We start from the raw sequence: 25,524 nt of genomic DNA, 5'->3' as shown, positions 1-25,524 counted from the left end.
GTGAACTTCATTGCCTGGTTTTTCATTATTCCCAGTTTATTAATGAAACTCCAAAAGATAAAAGTTATTGTTATATCTAAGTTTATTTCATCAGAATCCCAAACTAGATCAAACCTGAAATACAGTTCTTGCTCAATAAATGTTTGAATTAGTGGTATTGGTACTTACTACTCTGCTCCCATCTATTATTGCCATGAGGGGTATGGGACTGGTTTTGCCAGCTTTTTTTCTCTCTTCCTACTACCAGCCAGAAATCCAGATTTTATAGGAAATCTGTGTGTGTGGTTTTGTTTTGTTTTGTTTTGTTTTAAGATGTTGCCAACTAATTGAAGAATACGTAGGTACCATGGATCAAATGTAATGTATCTGTGGGTTAGGTTGGCTCTCATTTTGTAATCTAGATATTCAGATAATTAGCTGTAGGTAGCCTGTAAACCTCTTAGCATCTATGTTGACAAAGCTCACCTTGTTAATTGGTCACTGGTTTAGGACTAATTTCAGTGATGGCAGGCACATTCAATTCTTAAAAGTAGTATCTGTAGTTAAGGATTGTTGGGTTGTATATGTCCATTTAGGCTAAAATGTACATGTAGGCTTCAGAGCTGCACCGTGTAATCTGTCAGGGAGTGATATTCGCAGTCTACTTTTTCTTTCAGTGTCTGAGTGATTGCTTATTTTAGGCATGTATTAGTACAATATGATTTGTACGCATTGTATTAACCTCTTAGGTGTTTGAAATACTATTGGCATGCAAAGATTGCTTTGTCTAGAAAATATTTTTTTTTGCTCAGAGTATATCTGTGGAATTAAAAATAGTTTACCCGTGATCCTTGGAAAATAGTATTACCATGAAAAAAATTCAGGTGCTCTCTTAGTAAAGAGTATAGAGCAGGGACGTGATGACATTTTTATTTTTGACTGGGCTTTGTGTTTCCATGAAATAGAAGCCAAGTTATTACCTTGACTAACTTTACTTTGTTTTGTCTTTTGTTTCTTTCACTCCCACTCCAGATAGATAACATCAAATTGCAAATAAAACGAACTCAGATCCCAGGTTGTTCTTACCTACCTTTTGGCCCATGGTATAATTGACTTGTTTTGCTTTCCCTTCCAATCATTTTTACTATGATTACAGTCCCAGGTAAGGGAATTTCTATCCACTTTGGGCATACCTCAGTAGAGGTTGGTGTAGATGAAATTGCAAGTGAAATTGCAAGTGAAAGCACAGACTTAGCAAAACTTCCTTTATTGCAGCCCTCAATCCTCATAAACTGGCATTTTTCTGCTTCTGTCCCAGAATCGAGAATTCCTGGTTTTGTCTTTGTTTAGACTTCAGTTTTTAAAAGTTTCTCTGTAACACCTACCCTGGTGGTTAAGTGCTTTAATTTTGTCAGCTGAAGAAACCAAGTGCAGTTATAGTAGCCAGGTTGCTGTGGATATAATCCAGTTTGAGAAAATTCTCATTGTGGTGATCAGAAGTGCAGTGTTATGGTTGCATTTCAGCTGCTGGGAAGATGCTCCTGCAAATCCGTGTGTCGTCTTTGCTTCCATTAGAAAGGTGCAGAATCAGTATAAGTACCAGATATCTGCTCCCTTTTCATTTTGTGCTCAGATGCCCTATGTATGAATTCTGATTATAAAATATCTGTTCAGTCTGGTTTTGATTCAGATTTAAGGTGAATTTCTGTTGCTCAGTTGAAAAGCTAAATTTGAGAGTAGGCTCGGTCAGGCATGTTGTAGGAAAGGTGTATGGCACTGAAGTGTGTGGTTTTGTTTTTTAACTGCTTGACACTGTTAAGTAAGCAAATGACCCAGTCATGGGTTGTTTTAATTGCCTTTCTTCTGTTGGTGTACTGCTTGCCTTCTGTTTTGTTAATAGTCATATGAGAAAACAGTTGCATGAAGTATAGTATCTTGAAGCTTTAAGACACCAAGTTTCCATTAGGGAGTCTGTCTTGCAGACTTTGGTAGCATTATTGGTCTCGTGGGAATGCCATTCTCATGTGTGGACTAAGTAAGGGCCAGGAGTTTTTGCAAATTTTGTGTATGTAAAAAGATTGAAGAAAACATTTTTCCTAATGTCATTTTCTTAAGTATTTTATCTGATTAGGATGGACTCATTGGAAACTACTGATAATTTCTCTTTTTTTTTTTTTTGCGATGGAGTCTTGCTCTGTCCCCCTGGCTGGAGGGCAGTGGCGTGATCTCGGCTCACTGCAAGCTCCGCCTCCTGGGTTCCCGCCATTCTCCTGCCTCAGCCTCCCGAGTAGCTGGGACTACAGGCGCCTGCAACCGCGCCCGGCTAATTTTTTGTATTTTTAGTAGAGAGAGGGTTTCACTGTGGTCTCGATCTCCTGACCTTGTGATCCGCCCGCCTCGGCCTCCCAAAGTGCTGGGATTACAGGCGTGAGCCACTGCACCTGGCCAACTATTGATAATTTCAAGATTTCCTATCAACTGGCATCCAAAGAAAACAGTTGTGACCCTATTTCCCTGGATTTTTATATCCCTTTACTTGTCCTATGTTTGCAATATAAGAGGAAAATCCAGCTGCCTTTATAATCTAGAATACCATGTTTCTGTTTTTATTTCTTAGGTTTAATTCAGGGCATAATTTCTACCAGTCCATCCAAATACTGTTAAAGTTACCCTATTTGTGGTCTTACTTCTTACTTCTTGAGTGTTATATTCTCCAAATGTTAGAGAAAATTAGAAGGTTTTAAAGTTTTCCATCTAAAAAGTATCTTTCAGAGGAAATACCCCAATTTCTGAATCTTCTGTTTATAACTTGGCCTGGAGAATTATAATCTGGTCTACCAGGAAGATGCTTGTGCTTATGTTTTCTGCCTTACTCACATGGAAAGATGAGTAGAAACTATTTCCTTCTAGAAACAGTTTTTTTTTTTCTAGAAACATAAAATTGGAACCAAGTAGGCGGAGAACAGAAAAAAACACAAAATTGACCTGTTAGGATGTTTTACCTCTATAAACCTTAAAGTTGCTAGCCTTTGAGGGAGGCTGGATGAGTTGATAATAATACCTAACCTTAGCAGTTGATTGAAGTAGGGGTGCAGGGGTTATGTAGGTGTGTGTATGTATTTAAGATATATGTACACACATATATGGATATTATACACACATACATATATACAATTCTCTCGAATTCTTAGCCATCTTAAGGTTAGGTAGAGTGATTTCCATTTTACAAATGGAAAAACCGAAGAATTAAAACACAGACTTGGACATACGTAACGGTAAATACAGTAGTTTAATGAAACTTTGTATTGTACCCATTGCTCAGCTTCAACTGTTAATTTTCAGTCTCCTCACCTCTATTTTCTTTATCTTAAAATTTTTTTCCATTAATTTCCCTTGGCTAACATGACTAAAAAAATTTGAAACTGTAAGAACAGTTCATTTAACACTTGTATGATTTTTGCATAGATCACTAATTGTTAGAATATGCGTTATTTATCTTTTTTTAATCTGCATTATTTTGAGAGTTGCAGACATCTTGACATACCTTTCTTAGGAATAAGGGCCTTCTTCCTAACCACAACATAGCCATCACATTTGAAATTTTTTTTTTTTTTTTTTTGAGACTGAGTCTGGCTCTGTCGCCCAGGCTGGAGTGCGGTGGCCGGATCTCAGCTCACTGCAAGCTCCGCCTCCCGGGTTCACGCCATTCTCCTGCCTCAGCCTCCCAAGTAGCTGGGACCACAGGCGCCCGCCACTTCGCCCGGCTAGTTTTTTTGTATTTTTTCGTAGAGACGGGGTTTCACCGTGTTAGCCAGGATGGTCTCGATCTTCTGACCTCGTGATCCGCCCGTCTCGGCCTCCCAAAGTGCTGGGATTACAGGCTTGAGCCACCGCGCCCGGCCCACATTTGAAATTGACATTGTTATGATACTACCACCAAATATTCAATTCATATTGAAATTTATGCCATTTTTCCAGTAATAGTTTTTAGTGTTTTAATTCAGTATTCAATCAAGGATCATGTATTTACTTGTTTAGTCTCCTTGAACAGTTCCAAAGCCTTTGTCATTAATAACAGTGGCACTTTGAGGAGTTTTGGAGTCCAGGCCTACTGTTTTGCAGAATCCCTCACTTTGGAGTTGACTGTAGTTGGTTTTCATGATTAGAGTTAAATTAGACATTGTTGACATGAATGAATATTCTATAGAGATGTCAGTGCATCACATCGGGAGGCATACCACTTTGTTAAGCAGTCATTTGGTTAGGTGACATTCACCAGAATGCGCCATTGTAAATGTACCCTATTTCCCTTTTGTATTAAGTGATCTATGGAGTAACAAACTTGAGACTGAATATTTTGTTCTCCAACAATCTTCCATTGGTTTTAGCATCTGTTGGTGACTGAATCAGTTATTACAGGAGTACTTTAAAGCAAACCTAGGTATATCATTTCACCTGTAAGTAATTAGTATGTAAGAAATAAGGACTTTTAAACAACTGTAGTGCCTTTATCACACCTAACTACAATTCCTTAACACCTAATGTTCGTGTTCAAATTCCCTGAATTGTCTAAAGTGTCTCTCTGCAGTTTTGGTTGACTCTGAGTCTAAACAAGGTCCACAAGTTATGTTTACTTGATGACCTTAAGTCTCTTACTCTGTAACAGCTTCCCCCACTCTTTACCTTTCTGGATTTGGCTGGTCACTTATGCTGTTTATATATACATTCTTCTATTCCAGGTAATTTCTCTAGACCCATAGGTAGAAATTTGATTAGATTCAGCTTTTGTTTTGTTTTGTAAGAGCACTTAAGTGGTCTTGGGAGGGATAGATCACATCAAGAGGGACACATGTTTGCATTTTAGAGAAAAGATTAATTCTTGGTGTGGGTACAGATATTATCAGCCTCATCCATCCATTTTGAAGTCTCCCAGCAGCCTTTCTCCTGAAGGTTGTAGCATCCCTGTACTCATAGCCTGGGTGCATTACTTCAGGGCTTACCGGTGGTGATTTTTCTCATTACATTAGTCCTTTTGCATCAGTTAGCTGAATTTTATCTGACTTGTGTTTATTTGTAGGTTTAGTGTGTGTGTATGTCTTCCTGAAAAGTGTTGTAAAAGGATGCATTCTTCATCTTTATTTCAGAAAGGATGTTCATGAACTCCCTTAGTGATCCTCTCAGATGTCCTCAGTTTTCTCATTTGTAAATTGGGAATCATCATGTCTGCCTCTTGGGGTTTTTGTGAGGATTAGATGAGCTCAAACATGTAGTGTGAAAATAGTGGTTGGCACATGGTGTTTGGTAAATGCTAGTTACTAAGATAACTTCTTCAGTTTTGTGGGAACTGAACCCAACTGTAATGGAGAGGTGGAAGAGGGAGTTCTTCATGAGTTCATATCAGGGTGCTTGGGTTTCTGTTGGGTGAGCTGAAGGGAATTGTTGCTTGCCGGCACTGACCTGCTCTTTCAGCTGTGTGGAAACAATTGCCAGACAGACACGCACAGGAAAGGTCTGCACATATCACTGCATACTAGGAGGTGGATGTTGACAATTGCAGCAGTAAAACTCGAAACACATTACACAGTGGAGTTAGCACAGTGAAGGGAAGTGGACCAGTCTGGTGGCAGGCGGTAGGTTGAGGGAGATGGTGGCTCTAGATACAGGTTTTTACTATGTCATGGTCCACTTAGATTTTTATCTGAGTGAACGTATTTGCCTAGTCCGGTTTGCCTTGTCGTTCCACATACCCTCAACTAGAGCTATTTGAGATTGCAGATCACTGGTGGGGGGGAGGAGAATCTTTTTCCCTTTAGGCCTCTTTAATCTGCATCTCTTGTCGCTTAAAAAGCTCACTGTCTACGGTAATATAGGATATTGGAAGTTTAGCAGTCTTGATGGTGAAGAACTTAGTTGTTAATATTTGATTTGTTTATTTAACAAACATTTGAGCACCTGTAATATGTAAGATGGTGTTCTGGACACTAGGACACATCAGGGAACAACACAGAAAATTCTACCCTCATGGAGTTTACATACATGGTAGTGAGGAGACAGAAGAAACGTTTAAGTTTTATAGCATGTTAGGTGTGGAGTACTGTGGATAAATACAAAGTTGGAGAGGAGGCATTAAGATGGTCAGGGAAGTTAGTTTGTGCAAAGACGTAAAAGAAGAGGAGACAAGTCTTGTGGAAATCTGGGGTTACAAAGTGTTGCCTGCATAGGAAATAGCCAGTCCCAGAGGCTAGTTTGGTCCATTGTGATGAAAGGGTTGACTGCTTGCTGTGCTTGTGCCCTGTAGTGGGCCAAGGGCAGAAGCATGGAGACAAGAGGCCAGGACAGTGGTCTGGGTGAGATGGATTGGTGATTTGAACCAAGGTGCTAGTAGTTGTCTTTGATTCTGGATGTATCTTAAGTAGAGCCAACAGGCTTTGCTGATGGATTGATTGCATGTGGGTTGAGGGAGAAAGTGAGCAGTCAAGGATGACTAAAATTTTTGGACTCAGCAGTAGTGAGGATGAAGTTGCTATTCTGATATGGGGAGGATTGAGAGTAGAACAGGTGTTTTTGGGCAAAAGCAAATTATTCATAACCCTGAACAACAGGCAGCTACAACACTTCATCCGTTAAGAGCAGTTGTCCATAGATTTTACTGTGAGAACCCTCGCATCTGTAGATTGTACAGCTAATTCTTTCAGCTTAATGTTTTAAAGTTTTGGGAGTTGATAGATAAAGATTGGCTAAGATAGAATCCTATGGCCTGTGATGACTGGGTCAAGTATAGAATACGCCTTAAGACTTACTATTTTTCCCCCTCTGGTGGAATGACTAACACTGATAAAAAGAATGAAGGCAAAAAGCCTTGAACTTGGATGGTGAGAACATAGATGGGTCTGGTCTTACAGCTGACTCATCCGGGCTTTGCTGTATCTGAAGCCTATGCCTGGGACTTCTTTTTGTTTTTAATCTCTTTGTTTTCTCCATACACATCCATTCATATGATCACGCAAAGATTTCAACTGGTTTTTATCTTACGTGCTGTTTGCAGTCTTACTTTGTTAACAGTTGTTATATACCCATCTTGGGTATTTTCAAGCACAACTTTTTAAACATGCATGATCTTTTATCAATATCGTTAATGTTTCTTCCTGTCAGTAATGTCCTTTTCATTGAAGGTAGTATTGCATAGTGATTAAGGGCAAAAGCTATTTAGACATACAGATGGGAGTGCACATCCTGGCTTTAACACAAACAACTGTGGCCTGGAGTGAGATATACTACCTCATGGCTTCAGTTTTCTCATCTGTAAAATGGTCATAATAATTGTACTTATCTCATGATTGTTAAAAGGATTAAAGCAATGCACATAAAACTAGACATAGTACCTAGATGGTGTTAGGACTTAGGTTAGTGTAAGTTTTTTTTTTTTTAATTTCCATTATTTATAGTTCACTTATCTTTGATAAACAGTCTTTTACAAGCAGATAGTGTTGAGCTTCTTGAATTCTCACTGAGTTACACAAATGTTTTGGTCGAGATTACATGGTAATAGGCATTACTGCTCTGTTATTTCATATTTTCTTTTTGAGACAGATTCGCTCTGTCGCCCAGGCTGGAGCACAGAGGCGTGATCTCGGCTCACTGCAACCTCCGCCTCTCTGGGTTCAAGCGATCCTCTCGCCACAGCCTCCTGAGTAGCTGGGATTACAGGCACGTGCTACCACACCTGGCTGATTTTTGTGTTTTTTGTAGAGATGGGGTTTTGCCATGTTGGCCAGGCAGGTCTCGAACTCCTGGCCTCAAGTGATTCACCCACCTTGGCCTCCCAAAGTGCTGGGATTACAGGCGCGAGTCACCATGCCTGGCCTGTTATTTCATGTTTTCATTTATCTTTAAGAAAATGGGTTGTTGGGAATTGGCTCCTATATGTGATCTAGTATCTTTCACATAAAAGTTAAAACCAGTAGTAGTTTCATAGTTGTTCTTCCCTCATTGACTGTCATATCTATAAGGTCTTATTTCTCTGAGATTTCTTTAAAAAAATTCATGATGAGCCAAACTTGTTGGTAGAATCGGGTTAAAATGAATATATCTTGGGCGGAGTGTGTATGGATGAAGTAAATCTGGTGGTTTATGAACTTTTCTAGGTGAGTAAGATTTTATTTGAGGAAATGGTTTACTTGGGAAATTATCCATTCTCCCCACCCCTGTCCCGGGAGAAACTGATAAAAGTAGAGCTGTTCTGGTGGTAGAGGGTTGGGAGGAGGGCCGCAGTCCCTCTCTACTCTGCCTCAACTTCACGCATCAGAATACAGCTTCAGCACCATTTGAGTCCAGTCAGAGCTTTGTATAATTATTAACTTTTAAAAACTTGAGGGTGCAAGTTTAATAGAAATGTTTTGTCAAAAAGATTTAAGGGCAATTCTTTATATTTTAGGTACGGTTAAAGCATTACGGTACAGGTTGAATATCCCTTATCTTAAATGCTTGGGACCAGAAGTGTTTGGATTGTGGGATATTGCATATTACTTGGTGGCTGAGCATCCCAAATCTGAACATCCCAAACCCCAAATGCTCCAGTGAGCGTTTCCTTTGAGCATCTTGTCAGTGCTCAAAAAGTTTTGGATTTGGGAGGAGCATTTCAGATTTTTGATTTTTGGATTATGGATACTTAATCTGTAGTGTTGTCTTTAGCTCCACTTACAATTTAAAACTGGCTGGAGTTCAGGCCAGTTGTATTAGGAAAACCTGTTTTGCTCTGTGTTACTGATGAACCGCTACAATACCCTAGCTCCACATTTTTAAAGTAAGCAAGGGTTGAGGACAGTCCTGTGTGAGTACACATACACTTTGCACCAAGCATTGGTAGTCTCTTCCACAGCTGGAATTTGCTTTCCTAGACCTTGAGTCAAGGTGACAAAAGTGAAAGCTTGTATGAAAAGTCTTAAGAATTTTATATAAATTTTTTCTTTTTGTGTTTTACTTGAAGTGATTTAAGTAGGAGCTAATAGTTGATGAGACAGTTGGGAGTCTAAAATGTTAGAGAGAGCTGCGTCTTTAATGCATTATTTTATCTAGTTCTTCTATATATAAATAACTTGGGAAGATCCTAATATGCCTTGCACATAGTTGACAGTTTAATTTGAAAGGAACTAATATTACTTCTAGTATATTCAGGTTGTAGGGAGTAAACTGACATTTACTGAGCCACCCTCCCCATTGCACTGGGCAATACTAGCTTTCTATGTTACTTATTCCTTATAAATCATAAGGAGCAAGTTGGTTTCATTTTAAAAGCTAGACAGTTGAGGCTCATAGGGATGAAGTTGTTGCCTGAGATCCTACAGTTAGGAAGTGACGGAGCATGGATCCCACCCCTTAAAAGCTGTGCTGTTTTCTTCTGTACCATGCCACCTACATAGATGTGGTACCTACACCCACCTCCCTTCTTACAGAATCATGAAATCTGTCTTGTCTGTTGGGGTGGGGAGAAAACAAGCTTGGGTATGCCCATGTTTTTTGTTTTTGGTAGGTTACACAAAAGTGATTGTAATTCAGGTAGTTAGGTTTTCATAGGTGTCTGTGTGTTCTATAACCCTAAATTATTAGCTAAGTGAATATTTTTCGTTTGGATCAGAGGATGAGCAGGACTTACCACGCTTACCATTGACAGAGTGCTGGGCTAGGCGTCTCAGATTGTACCTTGAGTGTGTGGTTTGTAAATTGACTCCAAAGCTAAAGAGGTGGTTGTTTGGTCACATTTAAGATTATTGCATTCTACTCTTTGCAGGCCTGCCTGTGTCATTGAACTTATTATGACTTGAAGCCCTGACTGAGTATAGGAGATAATTTTTCTTGTTCCTTTTTTGGTTTTTATGGCAGGTGATTTTAAATTTTATTAGTTTTTATTATTTATTATTTTTTTGATAGTGTGCCCATATATCCTGCAGTTTACAGATAGTTCCAGAATAATTTTCTGGTTTGGAAAATAAATGATATGGTCACCCAGATAGTACAGGAGAGATCTGGTCATGATAACTAATTACATTTTGGTCAATGTGGTTATATCACCTGAAGAAGTGGTTATTTAAATTTGGTCTTACCTTTTTGTCTCTATTTGGTCTATTTGGTCAAATGCAGCAAATATTTACATTTACACTTCTCTATTTGGATTAATTCTTCAGTTGCAATTTAATTTATCCAGATATATGGAATAGAACTAAAACTGCATTCTAATTCTTTGCAAAACAATAAAATACTACTTTCTGAGAAGGCTGCCTTCTCTTTTGGGAAGAAGGGGAATCTGCTCTGTTTCAAAGCACCTGTGTGTTCAATGTTTGGCTCAATCTGCTCATCACCACTAGGGAACTGTTTCTTTTTGCATTCTACAAGTATAGTCCCATTACAGAAGCTTTTTAAGAAAAAAAAATGGACTACCAAGGAACCCACTTACAAGCTTTTCATAACTGTACCTATTTTATTGTCTTATAATTTTTACTTGAGAGGTTTGCCTGAATGGTGAACTGTGACAATAGGCATATATAAATATAAAAATACAAGTTAAAAAGCCTCATGTTAGCTGAAGATTCTTCCATGTATATTCTTGTAAAAATAAGGGAACCCTGGACAGTGCTCATTGTATTTTTTCTTTAAAAGGAAGAAAAACATATATATATATGTAACATACTGTATATTCAGAACCATTTTTAAGGAATGTACAGTTTATCTCTTGAAAGACTGAAATTCAAGGCTGTGACTATGACTAGAGTGTAAAATATAGCTGTATTGCATTATAGTATTTTATATATTCCTACAAACTAAATTGACCTGTTTTTGGTTTTGTTTTTCCTTTTCCAGTCTTTACCAGGTGCTGGTCTCTGCATGTATTTTAAGTTGGAAAAGTCTAGAAACCTACCCACAGACTGGTATGGTATCCAGTGAGAAGGGAACTGTCTGCAGTGGCTTTGAAGGATCTGAGGAAGCCTAGGCCGAGAGTTGAGAATTCAGCCTTGAGCTAGTGTCAGGCTATTCTCTGCTACCTCTCCTGTGGGCAGAGCAACTTTACTAGAGAAGTTAGGAGTTAGGGCTAGCATGAGAACTTCATGCAGTTTGAGCATTCATCAGACAGCAGAATATAGCTTCTATATCTACCTTGCATAAATCAGATTTGACAGTGAAAAACAATGTTACTGATAGTAACAGTGCTTCCCAGTGATTGAGGAAGTGCTTGTTTTCTTTTTGAGCACTTTGTTCTCTGAACAAATAAGCTGCAGCAGCTACTATGACCATAACCCACCCTATTTCCCCCCCAGTTAAAACCACAAATACCCAATGTTTTTCTTTCCCTTCTTTGGAAAGCATGGTTGCTACTGCCATTGGGAAGAGTGATACCTGATTAGCCAGGTAGCCTTCTGAAAATTGAAACAAGTGGCCTGAGGATGACGTGGATGGCTATTGGGTAGCAGAGAGCCCTGGAGGCAGGATTTCATAACTGCCAACAGCAGTTTTCCTTGTAATTGACACAGCAGTTTTCATTGTAATTGACAAGCTTCCCTTAGGCAGAAACATTTAAAGGTACCCTTTTAAATAATGTTTGCTAGTCATCTGATTAGATTTTACTTAAAATTTACATGATTCCTCCTACATAATGTCAAAGCATTTGTTTAAAAACGTGAAAACTTTTGGGGGTGGGGAAGGTGGTCATGGAAATATGATCATCTTCAGGATTTGGCAGGTATGAAGTGATACAAACCTCAACTTTCAGGATTTTTTTTTTTTCTTTTCTCTGGCAATCTTATTTATGCCAGCCATTGACACTTAGAAAGCATTTAAATCACTTTTCATAGCATAATTATTGTAGTGCTTAATGCTTTAAAAAGGCATGCAGATGGGATTGAGACATTTCTATCCAGGCAGCTTTTTCTGCATTAGACCTAAGAACCTAATTTTGTAGGGCAGTGGTCTCTAGGCATTATGTTTAGCTTCTTTTGTCAGTGAGAAGTGTGTTGTAAAGTTTCTAATACTGTGGTCTGCTGTGAACAGTTTTGAGAACAGGGAGCTTTAGTATCATTTATAGGACTTAAAAGGAAAATGCCTAGATTCATCAGAAAAAGCATGGAAAAACATTTTGCTCTGAGGTTGCTTTACTGCAAAAGGAGAAATCACTTAGAAGTTAATGTGTGGAAGGCATTAGGTTGAATAAAAATGTGTTTTCGTATTGATCTGTCAGGTACAATTACAATTAACTTTGAAAATTCAGTATTTGTCTCTTTTTCAGGAGAAAAGACATCAAATTAATACGTTTAGTTTTAGGTAAATTTAAATGTCTGTTTTGCAGAGTGATTATCTTAATCCAGAACTGAGAAATTCCTGATGGTCCTACTGAAGATTTATCTAATGGTCAACAAATGTCTGTTTTGTTGAGGTTTGGCGGAGATAATAATAAATCATTTTTTAGTCTTCAGAAAACTTTTCTCCTCTTCCCTCTTTTCTCTGCTTCCCTATACCCTTCAACAAAAAGCATTAAAAGGAAAAAATACTCAATAAAATCACCTTTAGTCAGTGCTATTATCCTGTCAGAGGTTCTTTTGGAAATATTGCCTGATGAAAAGGAAGAGAAGGAAATTACCTCTTTTAAAGTTTTCTTTTTATTTTCTTGCAGCGTCTTCTAACTAGCAGAAATAATACAATTTTTGAGTTGTTTTGTAAGTTGGATATTTCTAGTTTTGTGTGGAATATCTTGTTTCCCATTAGGGCAGGGGACGTCTCACAAGTTCTAGGTTACTGTATGACTACTATATCCATTTACTGGAGTTTAAGAAGCTTTGTAACAATACATTTCCAGAGACTGGGCAGTACTTGGTTTTCTATATTTAAATTTTCTGAGGGTAGATGATAACATCTAGTAAACACCACCAGGTTCCATCCAGGACCCTAACTGGCCATAAAGTTAGCCCCATACTCTCTTAGGATTCATAGTATTTTAAGATTTCATTTTTGTGCCCTTATTATTAATTAGTGTTTTCTTCCCTTTAGGGTGCTTTAAGATCTTAGTACCTGTTCCAATCTGAGACTACCACAGTAAGACAAGAGAGGGCAATGCTGTGGTAGGCAGTTAGCTGCTGAAGTTAGGCCACTTAGTTATGAAGTTGATTAATTTTTGTCCTTAGTTCAAAATGATTAATATTCTCACATAAGTATCAGCTGTGATCATATAGATTGCTCTTTCCTGTGGAACTGAAGTGTATTTAAAATTTTTTTCTTTTTATAAAGAATGTCTTGTTGCGCCATGTTTGCTAGACTGAAAGTTTCCTCATCACGTGGTGAGACCCTCCTCTAATTCAATCTTTGTCTTTTGTCTTTGCTGCCTTGCAGGGTTGGTACAGTAGGCTTCACTAGACTTAGCTGCAACTCAGAATTTCTCCTCCAGCACCTGAGTAAATGCTGATGGTCTTGTGGAGAGTGGATTAAGAGTACGAGCTAAGTTCTCAATCCCAATTAAGAAGCGGAAAATTTAAACTGTCTTCTTCAAAGTTTATCACAACCACCACCATCAAGACAGCAAACCAAAGGACAAAGACTTTGACCTGCTGTGTTGCTCTGTGTAGTCCAGTTCACGTATGGTTTACAGACTTGGCTGGGGTTACTAAAAATAAATAAAGTTGGACACTTCTGTCATTGGACGCTATTATTCACAAGTTACCAGAATGAGAGCTGTACTGGACACAGCAGACATTGCCATAGTGGCCCTGTATTTTATCCTGGTCATGTGCATTGGTTTTTTTGCCATGTGGAAATCTAATAGAAGCACCGTGAGTGGATACTTCTTGGCGGGGCGCTCTATGACCTGGGTAGCAATTGGTGCCTCTCTGTTTGTGAGCAATATTGGGAGTGAGCACTTCATTGGGCTGGCAGGATCTGGAGCTGCAAGTGGATTTGCAGTGGGCGCATGGGAATTCAATGCCTTACTGCTTTTACAACTTCTGGGATGGGTTTTCATCCCAATTTACATCCGGTCAGGGGTATATACCATGCCTGAATACTTGTCCAAGCGATTTGGTGGCCATAGGATTCAGGTCTATTTTGCAGCCTTGTCTCTGATTCTCTATATTTTCACCAAGCTCTCAGTGGATCTGTATTCGGGTGCCCTCTTTATCCAGGAGTCTTTGGGTTGGAATCTTTATGTGTCTGTCATCCTGCTTATTGGCATGACTGCTTTGCTGACTGTCACCGGAGGCCTTGTTGCAGTGATCTACACAGACACTCTACAGGCTCTGCTCATGATCATTGGGGCACTTACACTTATGATTATTAGCATAATGGAGATTGGAGGGTTTGAGGAAGTTAAGAGAAGGTACATGTTGGCCTCACCCGATGTCACTTCCATCTTATTGACATACAACCTTTCCAACACAAATTCTTGTAATGTCTACCCTAAGAAAGAAGCCCTGAAAATGCTGCGGAATCCAACAGATGAAGATGTTCCTTGGCCTGGATTCATTCTTGGGCAGACCCCAGCCTCAGTATGGTACTGGTGTGCTGACCAAGTCATCGTGCAGAGGGTCCTTGCAGCCAAAAACATTGCTCATGCCAAAGGCTCTACTCTTATGGCTGGCTTCTTAAAGCTCCTGCCAATGTTTATCATAGTTGTCCCAGGAATGATTTCCAGGATACTGTTTACTGATGACATAGCTTGCATCAACCCAGAGCACTGCATGCTAGTGTGTGGAAGCAGAGCTGGTTGCTCCAATATTGCTTACCCACGCCTGGTGATGAAGCTGGTCCCTGTGGGCCTTCGGGGCTTAATGATGGCAGTGATGATTGCAGCTCTGATGAGTGACTTGGACTCTATCTTTAACAGTGCCAGTACCATATTCACCCTTGATGTGTACAAACTTATCCGCAAGAGCGCGAGCTCCCGGGAGTTAATGATTGTGGGGAGGATATTTGTGGCATTTATGGTGGTGATCAGCATAGCATGGGTGCCAATCATCGTGGAGATGCAAGGAGGCCAGATGTACCTTTATATTCAGGAGGTAGCAGATTACCTGACACCCCCAGTGGCAGCCTTGTTCCTGCTGGCAATTTTCTGGAAGCGCTGCAATGAACAAGGGGCTTTCTATGGTGGAATGGCTGGCTTTGTTCTTGGAGCAGTCCGTTTGATACTGGCCTTTGCCTACCGTGCCCCAGAATGTGACCAACCTGATAACAGGCCAGGCTTCATCAAAGACATCCATTATATGTATGTGGCCACAGGATTGTTTTGGGTCACGGGACTCATTACTGTAATTGTGAGCCTTCTCACGCCACCTCCCACAAAGGAACAGATTCGTACCACCACCTTTTGGTCTAAGAAGAACCTGGTGGTGAAGGAGAGCTGCTCCCCGAAAGAGGAACCATACAAAATGCAAGAAAAGAGCATTCTGAGATGCAGTGAGAATAATGAGACTATCAACCACATCATTCCCAACGGGAAATCTGAAGACAGCATTAAGGGCCTTCAGCCTGAAGATGTTAATCTGTTGGTAACCTGCAGAGAGGAGGGCAACCCAGTGGCATCTTTAGGTCATTCAGAGGCAGAAACACCAGTTGACGCTTACTCCAATGGGCAAGCAGCTCTTATGGGTGAGAAAGAGAGAAAAAAAGAAACGGAGGATGGAGGTCGGTACTGGAAGTTCATAGACTGGTTTTGTGGCTTTAAAAGTAAGAGCCTCAGCAAGAGGAGTCTCAGAGACCTGATGGAGGAGGAGGCTGTTTGTTTACAGATGCTAGAAGAGACTCGGCAAGTTAAAATAATACTAAATATTGGACTTTTTGCTGTGTGTTCGCTTGGAATTTTCATGTTTGTTTATTTCTCCTTATGAACTTAAGGATATGGTGAGACACTAACTTAAGACAATACTGACTGGTCTTTGGGGAAAAAAAGTTATGTAACTGTTGCATCTCTCAGGCATTGTTTACGCTGTAGGTTTTAGCCAAATTTTACTTAGCAGAAAATCATCTATTTACAAGACTTTATTTTCCCGGAGATGGATGAAAGTAAATCTTCAACTTAAGTGAAGCAAAACCTAACAGACTGAATTGTGCAAATGTGGTTTTAAATTTTGTATACCAAAGTAAGGAGAGACCAATTATTCTCACAGAGCACTTAGAGCAGAATATATGTTACGTTACCATGAATTAAGGTATACTGTCTGCACTGCCAAGTCTTGGCAGACCTTCTTACCCTGAAGTAGAAGATTTGCTCATTTCTAAATTTTTTTTCTGTCTCTGTAAGCCCTCCTACCATTAAGAAAAACTTATTTCTTAGACATTGTACAATTAGTTATGTACTGAAAATCGAATGTGTTTGTGTGATACTTGTTTCAGGACAAGTTTGTTTGCCAGGTTCATTTTGTTAGCATGAGCCTACGGATTCTGATTGCCAAAAGAAAGAATGTTTTCCTGTAGGTATTTTTGTACCACCAGTATGGAATGTTAGGGAAAAACTTTGTTCCAGTTCCTTTTTTTTTCTTTCTACTTTCAAGTTTAAGTGAACCATACTGAAATGACCAACAAGTCTGCCTGTAAAGTTACATGTCATGATTGTATTGTTAATTGATTATGGGGGAGAAAATGAAGTAAATGTTGCTGATGATCCCCATATTTATTGATCATATTAAGGTTGTTCATACAGTTTGGAAAGGACCAGCCCCTAAGCAGTGTTTAATTAACTTACGCTAATCAGATGATTACTCATATATTCTGCTAATTTTCTAGCTTTGTTCTTGTTATTTGGAAAAATTATTAGCCAAATGCCTTCCTAAGTGGATCTAGTTGGAAGATATGTCCGGAAACCTAAAGAAAAATTGACGCTGCCTTTGTGTGCTGGATTGCTCTACTTGATTAGATCATGATATATCAAGGTTGAATTTTTAGAGGGAAAATTTAATTCTCATATCTTATTGCATCCTTGCCGAGTTTTTCCCTGATTTTTCTTTTCCTCAAAAGACTTGCCATCTGTACACAACCTCTGTGTTTTTGTTATAGTGACTTAGAGCATGAGGATATTTCAATGCAAGCTGGCCATCAGTAACAGAAAACTCAGTGCGTACTTTGCTGTTGTTAGGTTGTCAATATAGTCTTTCCGTAGGATGGATAGCATGTTTGAGAGGTGCCAAACAAGAACTTTTGGGGTTAGTAGTGTGTCTTGTGGAGGGTATTACAGGACTGTGTAATTATAGAACTCTAACTTGACATGGCTTGGCACCCACTTGCAGCTAGTGGGTGGGTACAGGGTACAAAAGATGTTAGAGAAAAGCTCTGCAGATTATGTACTTCTGTGTCTTTGTGTGCTCAACACTGTCCTTTGTCCTCCATGAAAGATGAAGGAAGCAAATTATGTATGTACTTTCTTTGACTTTCTTTAATCTCTGATACTTTTTAGATTGCATGATTTTACTAGACTTGTATTTAGGGAAATTACTTTCATAAATACTTTTGTAGATTTTGAACTCAGTCTTGTTTTTAATTTTTTTGTAGTCTATAAACTAGTTTCATTATGATGGACTTGATTAGTCCAAAGTTAATTTTAGAGATCATCAGGTAGCATAGTGTCTTCCCATGATCCAGGAGGCTTTCTGATGGACTGAGTCTGTAAATGAAAAAATAATTTATGTATGAATAGCATGTATATCTGAAGAGCTTAGACTGCTAGAGTGCCTTGTAGAATTTTTTTGTTAGTTTTATTCTTGAGGTTTATAATTTGGGGCCAAATAGAGATCATCCTTTTCTTGTTTGGAGGTTGAGGCTGCGACATGTTCAAGGTTATGAAGTCTTATTTGGGAAGAACAGAAACCAGGTCTCCAAATGCTGGTCTTATGGTTTGTTTAGATGTGTCTGGACAAATGGTTTGTCAATGTTTTGTCCTATTTTCCCAAAGGAACTGTTCTTCCTTTGGGACAACCTTACGGTGTTGGGAAAGTAATAAGATCTTGGATTTTTCAAATTAACATTAAGTTGTAAGAACTAAAATTTTCTTTGAACGACACTGCTTTTTAATTCGGTGATAATTGACATATTGACTGGGCAGCCTTTCTGTCTCTTCCATATCCAGCGTAAATGAATAGGAGGTGTTTGTGATTTTTTTTTCCTCCCTTTATTTAATTAGGGTCCCTCTACCTTCTTTCTGCTCTTAGTAAGATACATAAGGTACATCATCTTGTGTCTGTGTGTATATAGCAGTAGGTCAAGTTTAGAGTACTAAAGTCTGTAAATAAGGAATGACTATTAGCATATTCATTAGAGTTGTTTATTCTTGCCAGTATAAACATCACTTTATTTAGACTAAAGTCCCTGAAGCTTGTCTTTCTTATTGCTTCCCAGTAATAGATAATGTGCTCCAGTGAGTTTGTGAATTGCTGATTGCAACTTCATTCAGGGACCAGTCTCCAGTCTATATTTCATTAGAATGATTGTTCCTGGAATGATACATGGACTGTCTTAAGCTAGCAAAGTGTTCATACTTTACACTGATTAAATGGGTCCTAAATGATGACATTGGTCTTTAGACATTAACATGTGTATATTTTTATATTAGCTCAAGCTAAGATTCAGAATTGAAGATTGATATTGACTAGAATAGCTAAAAGTCAAAATGAGGTGAGGACACTGGTCTTGGAAGGTAGAGAAAAATAAATGTCTTACCAGGTGTTAATGGTATCCCCAGTTCTTAGACTTTTGTCTTCTCAGGCAATTTTCGTCCCAAGATCTGATGAGAAGGGCGTATTACATTGGTATGCAGGATGATTATTGCGTATTTTGTGGGACCTCTAATTTCCCTGGTAATCTTTAAGAATATTCTGTTCTGCCACCCCCAGAGAGTAAACACTTGAGCCACTTTCTTCTTCACCAGCTATTCTTTCCCAGGGGTAATTATGCTTTGTCTTCAGATAAGAGAAGCATCAAGCAATAGCAGTGGTGCTGTGTCCTTTGGCCTAAATTCAATAGATCTTATCTCCTAGGGCTTCCTTTTCACTTGGCTCAAAGGATCTATTGTCTTTGGCACAAAGAGGCTGGCCAGGGTCATGTAGCCGTAGCTTTTAGGGATAGTACCTCAAGAAATTAGCTGGGACCTATCACTCTGAAACTTCACATTTTAAGAACTGAGTTGAGGGAGTTGTTATGCACTTCTGTAACCTGAGGCTAAGCAAGGGGTTCAGTCTTGTGAGGGCCAATTGAGTGTGTCTGTATTCGCAGTCCATGGCTTATTTCTCTATAGTGGGCATATGGATCTTCCCCTCTGACTTTGAATATCATTTGGTGTAGCCTATGGGTTATTTTCATTCTTTACCACCAAATACAGTGGCTTACTGGCTACTCAGTTATTTGCTACTCAAAGGTTAGGTCTTCCCTGTTCCTGCTTGGCAGTGTTAAAGCTTACAGGGTTACGTTATGTTGATTCCCCTGGCTCATTTTCATCAGAGGCATGATGACTGGAAGGGGATCACATGGGTCGCTGGTGGTGACACCTCACTATTTCCTAGGTTTGAGTAGAGAGATGTACACAACACCATTCCTGTTAAATTATGTGACCACAGAGACTTGCCAGGACAAAATTTTCCTAAGAAATCAGAAAAATGATTAAGTGAGATAAGTACCTGGGTGACACAGACATTAGCCCATTGGTAAAAGACAACAAATATTAGTTTAAAATCTGCATATGTAGAATCATTTTCATTGGATTCTAGAGCTTGAAGCACCTTGATTCTCAGCTACTTTAAACTCCTCCCCATATAAATTAGGGCACTAATAAATAAGATTCAGCTTGTTAAACCCTGATTTGATGTTTGAGCATTATAAAGTACAAAGTTTGTTAATACAGTAGAGATAATTTAGTAGAAAAATGCTTTGAGGCTTCAATATTTGTAAGATTTTGCATTAGCCAGGTGCTAGGTTGTTGAAGGCATTTCATTGTTGATAATAGCCTGAGCAGACTTCTTTACAAATGGGATATATTTCTATATGTGTATATGCCCACTTACCATTCAGAGAGACTGGTCTTTCTCTTTGTCTTCCTTCACATTACTGTGTCAGTTCTACACCTAGTCTTTTCAGCACTTAGCAAATTCAAATTTTGATTTGTCAGCTTAGTTCACTTTAAGGCATATTCGCATGATGTGTGAAAGTGCCATTTTGCCCCAGGATTGAGGACTTTTAGATCCAAATAATGATTCATTAAATATAATTATGCTTTAGGTATACTGAATTTCTGTTAGCTTAAAATGTTAATTCTCGAGAATGATTTTCTCACACTTTGTGTTGGTTAATAATAAAAGCACTATTTTATTCTCAGAATTCCTTTTTCAAAAATTAGGGAGAGAGCAGTAGTGATCATTTATGTGAGCCCCTTTGAAATGATGGTGTCAGAGTGCAGAGAAACAATGGAGTTTGTTTTGATGCCAAAAAAAGTTTTTTTTTCCAGTAAAAGTAAAAATTTGGGATTAGTTGGCATACAGAGGAACCCTTTTGTACTGGAAGGTATGGGGCTGGACTGTGAAAAAGTAATCTTTCGATTGCTAGACTTGGTTAACTTAGGACTGCAAATCTTTTTCTTCTCTCAAGGTCACTTAAAATGGAATGTTTTTGTCAGACTGTCCTCTGTTGGAATACTTTAGCTGTTCAGCTACTTAAAATGTTTTTATTTAAACTTCTCTGTCTCCGATGCTGAGAATAAGGCTTTAAATTACTGATTCACCTTTAAAGGAATGTTGTGAGAATTGATGTAATTTGTGTTTCTGTTTCCATCTAAACTTCTTTATAAAAAGAGGGATTAGTTTTTTTGTTTTGGGATAAGCACCTAATTTATCTGGTAACCAACAACCCTAACCATTGGCATACAGTCTTTCATTCAGAAATAAACAAAAACTGTTTGGTGTATCTGTATGATTGCTAATCTTGTACACTTTACTTTTTGGGCAGTACCATACATAGTCTGAGGCTGTTGACTTAAACCAATAACCTTACTTTATGTAATGACTCTTAAATTTGGCTACCTGGGTTCACAGCCTGCTTGAAGAGAAAGGATGCTAGAATAAAGTAAGCAGCTGAAGAGCAAGCAAATCAAGACAAAACACAGCGGTCTCAGATTCTTCGTAGTGTAGGAACAGTGGTTTTGCTCCGTACCACCGAAAAGCACTGTAACATAATTGTTGCCCATGATACTGAAGCTCTACCCCTCACTTCTAGGTTGTTTACATTCAGAGCTCTATTAATAAGAGGAATACTTATTACAGTGAATTTGACAACAGCACAAGTTGGCAGTAGCTATCCCCAACCTAATTTATCTTAGTAAATTCACCCTGTTTCCTAGTGCTGCTGGATAAAAGGATAAAAGTGTTTACTTTTTATTGCTCTTGGACAGAGTAGTCTAGACAAGTTTTCAATTTATCAACGTAGCTTAGACTTTTGTAAGTGGAATGTTCACTAGTAACTCATCTTTTTGTTGTTATAATTGGAAATAGAAACGAGGCTTATTGCTATTGTAGAAATCCCAAACTGGCAAAGGCCAGTATATGTAGTATTCCATAATATAACCAGCTTATGAAATTTATGTGTTTGGATTAGTGCCTTCTGGTTACCAGTATTGACTCTGCTTGTTTGCACCTTTCCGTTCTTAACAGAAAATTTGTATTTGTTATTCTTTTTAAATTTTGTCATAACTAGTGAAGGAAGTAAAAAAAAAACCACACACATGCATTATATTTACATACTTTACTCGCAGCCGTTATTTAGTTTCAGTGAAACCAAGTAGTTCTGTATTTGTGTTGCAGCCTAAATGTTGTTTCTTTTATATCCATAATTAAAAATTTAAAGTTACTTATGTTCTGTGATCTTAATTTTGTTGTTTTTCCATTGTAGGTTGATAGGTATATCTGAGAACAGGTACGTGACAACAGTTTATATTCCATGATAGAAAGCTAAAGTCCATAGAAAGCACAAAATCGTGTTCACACATTAGTGTATCCACACATAGAAAGCACAAGACTAATAGTATTCTCTGTATCCCGTAAGTGCCAGTCATAAAGGCCACCAGGTATTTGTCTCAGAGTTGCTATGAGGACTACAGTATTGATAAGCCCAAGACAATGCAGTATCTAAACTGGTCCTAATTGTAAGGGATCCAAAGGAATGATCTCAATAAGTTTGTACCACATTGATAGAGGGAGAGAATATAAATGTCAAGAATGCCAAAATTATGTTTGGGGGTTACTAGCTAAAATGGGGTTTGAGGACTTTTTACTGCAACCTGAAACTGGAGACACAGGATGGATATCTAGGTTTTTGGTGGGTGAAACAGGTGACACATTTCTGCTTTAAGCTGTAGTGTCATTGGGGTTTTTTGTAAAAAAAGCTTAAATCTTTTAAGAAATATTACCTCTTATCAACAGTGCCCCCCCAAACATGCAGAAAGTCATACTTTTAACAGGGCAAATACTACTCGTCTTTGATTTTTTTGTGTACTTTTGTATGTGAGAGATGAAGTTACCTTTATTTTTTTCCTATACTTAACTGTGCTTCATTTTAATAAAGGATAATTTTATCTGAGTGTTCTGAGCATCAAACTAATTCTGAAGCAGATTTGCTAGAGGTGCTACTTTGCTTTTCACAGTGGGATGGAGAGGATTCTTTCACCTGTCCCATTAACCCTCTTCTAGTCTAGATGAGATGAAATCTGTTAATGTGTGTGCAAAAGAGAATGTATATTCTTCTACTCAGCATTGCCCTTTTCCACCTCCTCACTTCACCTCTGAGTAGCTTGTTCATCAAGAATGAATGAATGTCTTTGTCTTAAATTTTGCCCATGTGTTAAAAGATGTAATTCTCAGAATGGGAGAGAAATGACTACCTTTGTTCCTACTCTTTTATATAATTATCTCTTTAGGGAAAGACTTGGTCAACTCTAATATATCTATAAGGAAGACTATATCTGGTGTGGACTAATATGAGGTGTTTTAGAAGAGTTAACCTGAACACTTTGAGGGAGAGATTATTCTTGCCAGCAAAAAGCTAGCCAGGTATGAGCCTACCACATTATTTGAGAATATCAAACCTCAGGCCTGGGGGGATGAGGGGAAGAAGAGTACCAGAAATGCAGGAAAAAGAAGTTTGAGTAACATCTTTGGCTTAGCAACATGTGATAATGCAAAGCTGTTACAACCTGTTAATCCTACATACTATGTGTTCTGTACCTTTACATGTTTTTAAATTTAAGATAGTTTGTTAGAAGTGTACAAAAGAATGCTTCTGGAGATTTCTTTGGCAGAAATGCCTTTCATTTATAATTTCATGGAGAACTGCTTTAATTAGCCTAGGTGAAAAGTAGTCCTAGCAGTGTAAATATGTATAATTAGAGTTTTCTAATTTCACTGTGAGATCTCTAACTTTTGAGTGGCAAACAGATCAAGTCTTTTGCTCATGGACTTTTCTGTGGGGTTATTAAAATGCAAAAGCTTTATTTTTTTTAAATAATGCCATACTCCGTTAGTGTCAGATGATGGTATGGAATTTGTTCCCTTGCTTTCCCCCACTGTTACTGCTTCAGTTTCTAGATTGCCAGCAGAGTTCAGAAGTAGAGCAGGGATTTACCCATTCTTTGCTTGGACATTCCATTTTCTTTTGTCCAGACCCATGTTGGCAATCACGTATGAACTGTGTTACACTTCTCAGTGCTTTTTTTTTCTTTTTGATAAGATGGATATCAAAAATAGTTGCTGTGCAAAAGTTAGTAGTCTTCTTCAAGAAGAAAACCAATTCTTTTTCTAATAATATCCTGTGAAATTGCTTCATTCATTCATTTATTTTTAAGCCAAATGTCAGCAGAGTGCTGCTGCTTTTATCTAGTAATTTTGATATGTAAGTATTAATGCATTTTTAAAAGATGTCTACATTGAAAAATGTTCTTCCCAGTGTCCTGCTTATGATGTTTTGTTCAGATTTTTTGTAAGAGACCAGTTAGTACACTGGGGGTGTGTATTGTGTACATGTGTCATTTTTGTTAGACATTGTTGACCAAATGTGATTATAAATGAAGTTGATGAACATTAATTTTGTTATTAGTGAGTTTTTTGAATTGTAAGTGGATTTCCAATTTACCCTCTGTTGTTCACAGCTTTTTTAATTTTAAGATTTGACTAATTGGATCCATCTCATTGTACAGTGTTTTAGTTGCAAACAGAAAGTAGAATTTGGTATAAAGCAGGTTATTTCTATATTGAAAGGAGTACAGTTGAAATTGTAGATTTAAGATTGTTAAAATCATGACAATTCTAACTTGTCTATTCTAACCTACTGTGTACAATCTGATTTTTTAAAATTGTAAACATGTATGATCTTGGTTTCATGTGTTTTTGAAAGTGTTATTGTTTAAAAAATGAAAAAAAAAAGCATATCTGCTAAAGAGCTGTCAGTTTTCATTACTGACTCTGTAAAATACACTGTTCCTTGTGTACTGTGTGTTATTTTGCCAGCTGCTGCATTAGCCTTCAGAAGTATTTGGAAACTTAAGATGAACTACATTTCTTGCAAAGTACATTCCTTTCTGTGGTATTTTGTCCTGTAACTGAAGTATAGTAATTATTTTATGGAAATGTTAGCAATTCTGTACCAACTTTGAATAAAATGAAAAATTTATATTTCTGTGACTAAGTATTTTCAGTATGAACACCTCCACAATGTAGTGTTCTGGGTGTCAGAGTTGAAAAAGAGTTTGTACCTCAGTTTCTTTTGCCCTTCGCCCATGAATGGTTTCCAGTGAGTTTCCCTCTACTAATTTTTGACATTTTAAATCTGTGTAAACACTGACTCACAGGTATTGACTGAGAATAGGATTATATGTAAAACGTAGAGTAAGTTAAAATATTCTTAATTTTTTCACTTCTAATTTTGAAATTTCAAGTTACAGGAAAGTTGTTAAGAATGGAATGAGGAATTTAGGACTTGACTTCATCCAGGCTCACCAGGGGTTAACATACTGCCTGCCACATTGGCTTTGCCATTCTTCTGAAGCATAAATATTTTTTCTGAACCATTTGAGATACTATTTGCAGACATCGTTCCCCTTTACTCCCTGAGTACTTTGTGTGTATATTTCTTAAGAACAGTCACTCATGATTATCAAACTCTGGACAGAAACAGTGATTTTGAATCAAAAGACTATTCAAATATTCCTGGGTCTAGTAATGTCTTTATAGCAGGTTTTCCCCCGCTTTCAGAAGCCAGTTCATTGCATTTAGCTTTTATGTCTTTTGCCCCCTTTAATCTGGATCACTTACTGGCTTTTGTCTTTCACAGTACTGACTTTTTTTTTTGGTGGGGGTGAGGCGGGAAATGTGACTTGCTCTGTCACCCAGGCTAGAATACAGTGGTGTGATCTTGGCTCACTGCAGCCTCTGTCTCTGAGCAATTCTCGTGCCTCAGCCTCTTGAGTAGCTGGGATTACAGGCTCTTGCCACCACACCTGGCTAATTTTTGTAGTTTTAGTAGAGATGTGGTTTTGCCATGTTGGCCAGG

At 38.2% G+C, this 25,524-nt stretch overlaps 2 protein-coding genes across 2 annotated transcripts in view; both read left to right on the top strand.

The window, feature by feature from the left end:
- The window catches only part of SLC5A3 (solute carrier family 5 member 3), a 33,062-nt gene extending 8,417 nt beyond the window's left edge, over window positions 1-24,645 (top strand). The window contains exon 2 of the mRNA XM_025378080.1: window positions 13,351-24,645. Coding sequence (XP_025233865.1) covers window positions 13,683-15,839 — 2,157 coding nt within the window. The 5' untranslated portion in view covers window positions 13,351-13,682 and the 3' untranslated portion in view covers window positions 15,840-24,645. The remainder of the gene's footprint in view (window positions 1-13,350) is intronic.
- The window catches only part of MRPS6 (mitochondrial ribosomal protein S6), a 69,128-nt gene that overhangs the window by 8,472 nt on the left and 35,132 nt on the right, over window positions 1-25,524 (top strand). The window lies entirely within an intron of this gene.

This window comes from Theropithecus gelada, chromosome 3 (genome assembly GCF_003255815.1).
Source record: "Theropithecus gelada isolate Dixy chromosome 3, Tgel_1.0, whole genome shotgun sequence".
NCBI classification, from domain to species: domain Eukaryota; kingdom Metazoa; phylum Chordata; class Mammalia; order Primates; family Cercopithecidae; genus Theropithecus; species Theropithecus gelada.
The sequence above is the reverse complement of the archived record's forward strand: the minus strand, read 5'-3'. Positions and strand labels throughout refer to the sequence as shown.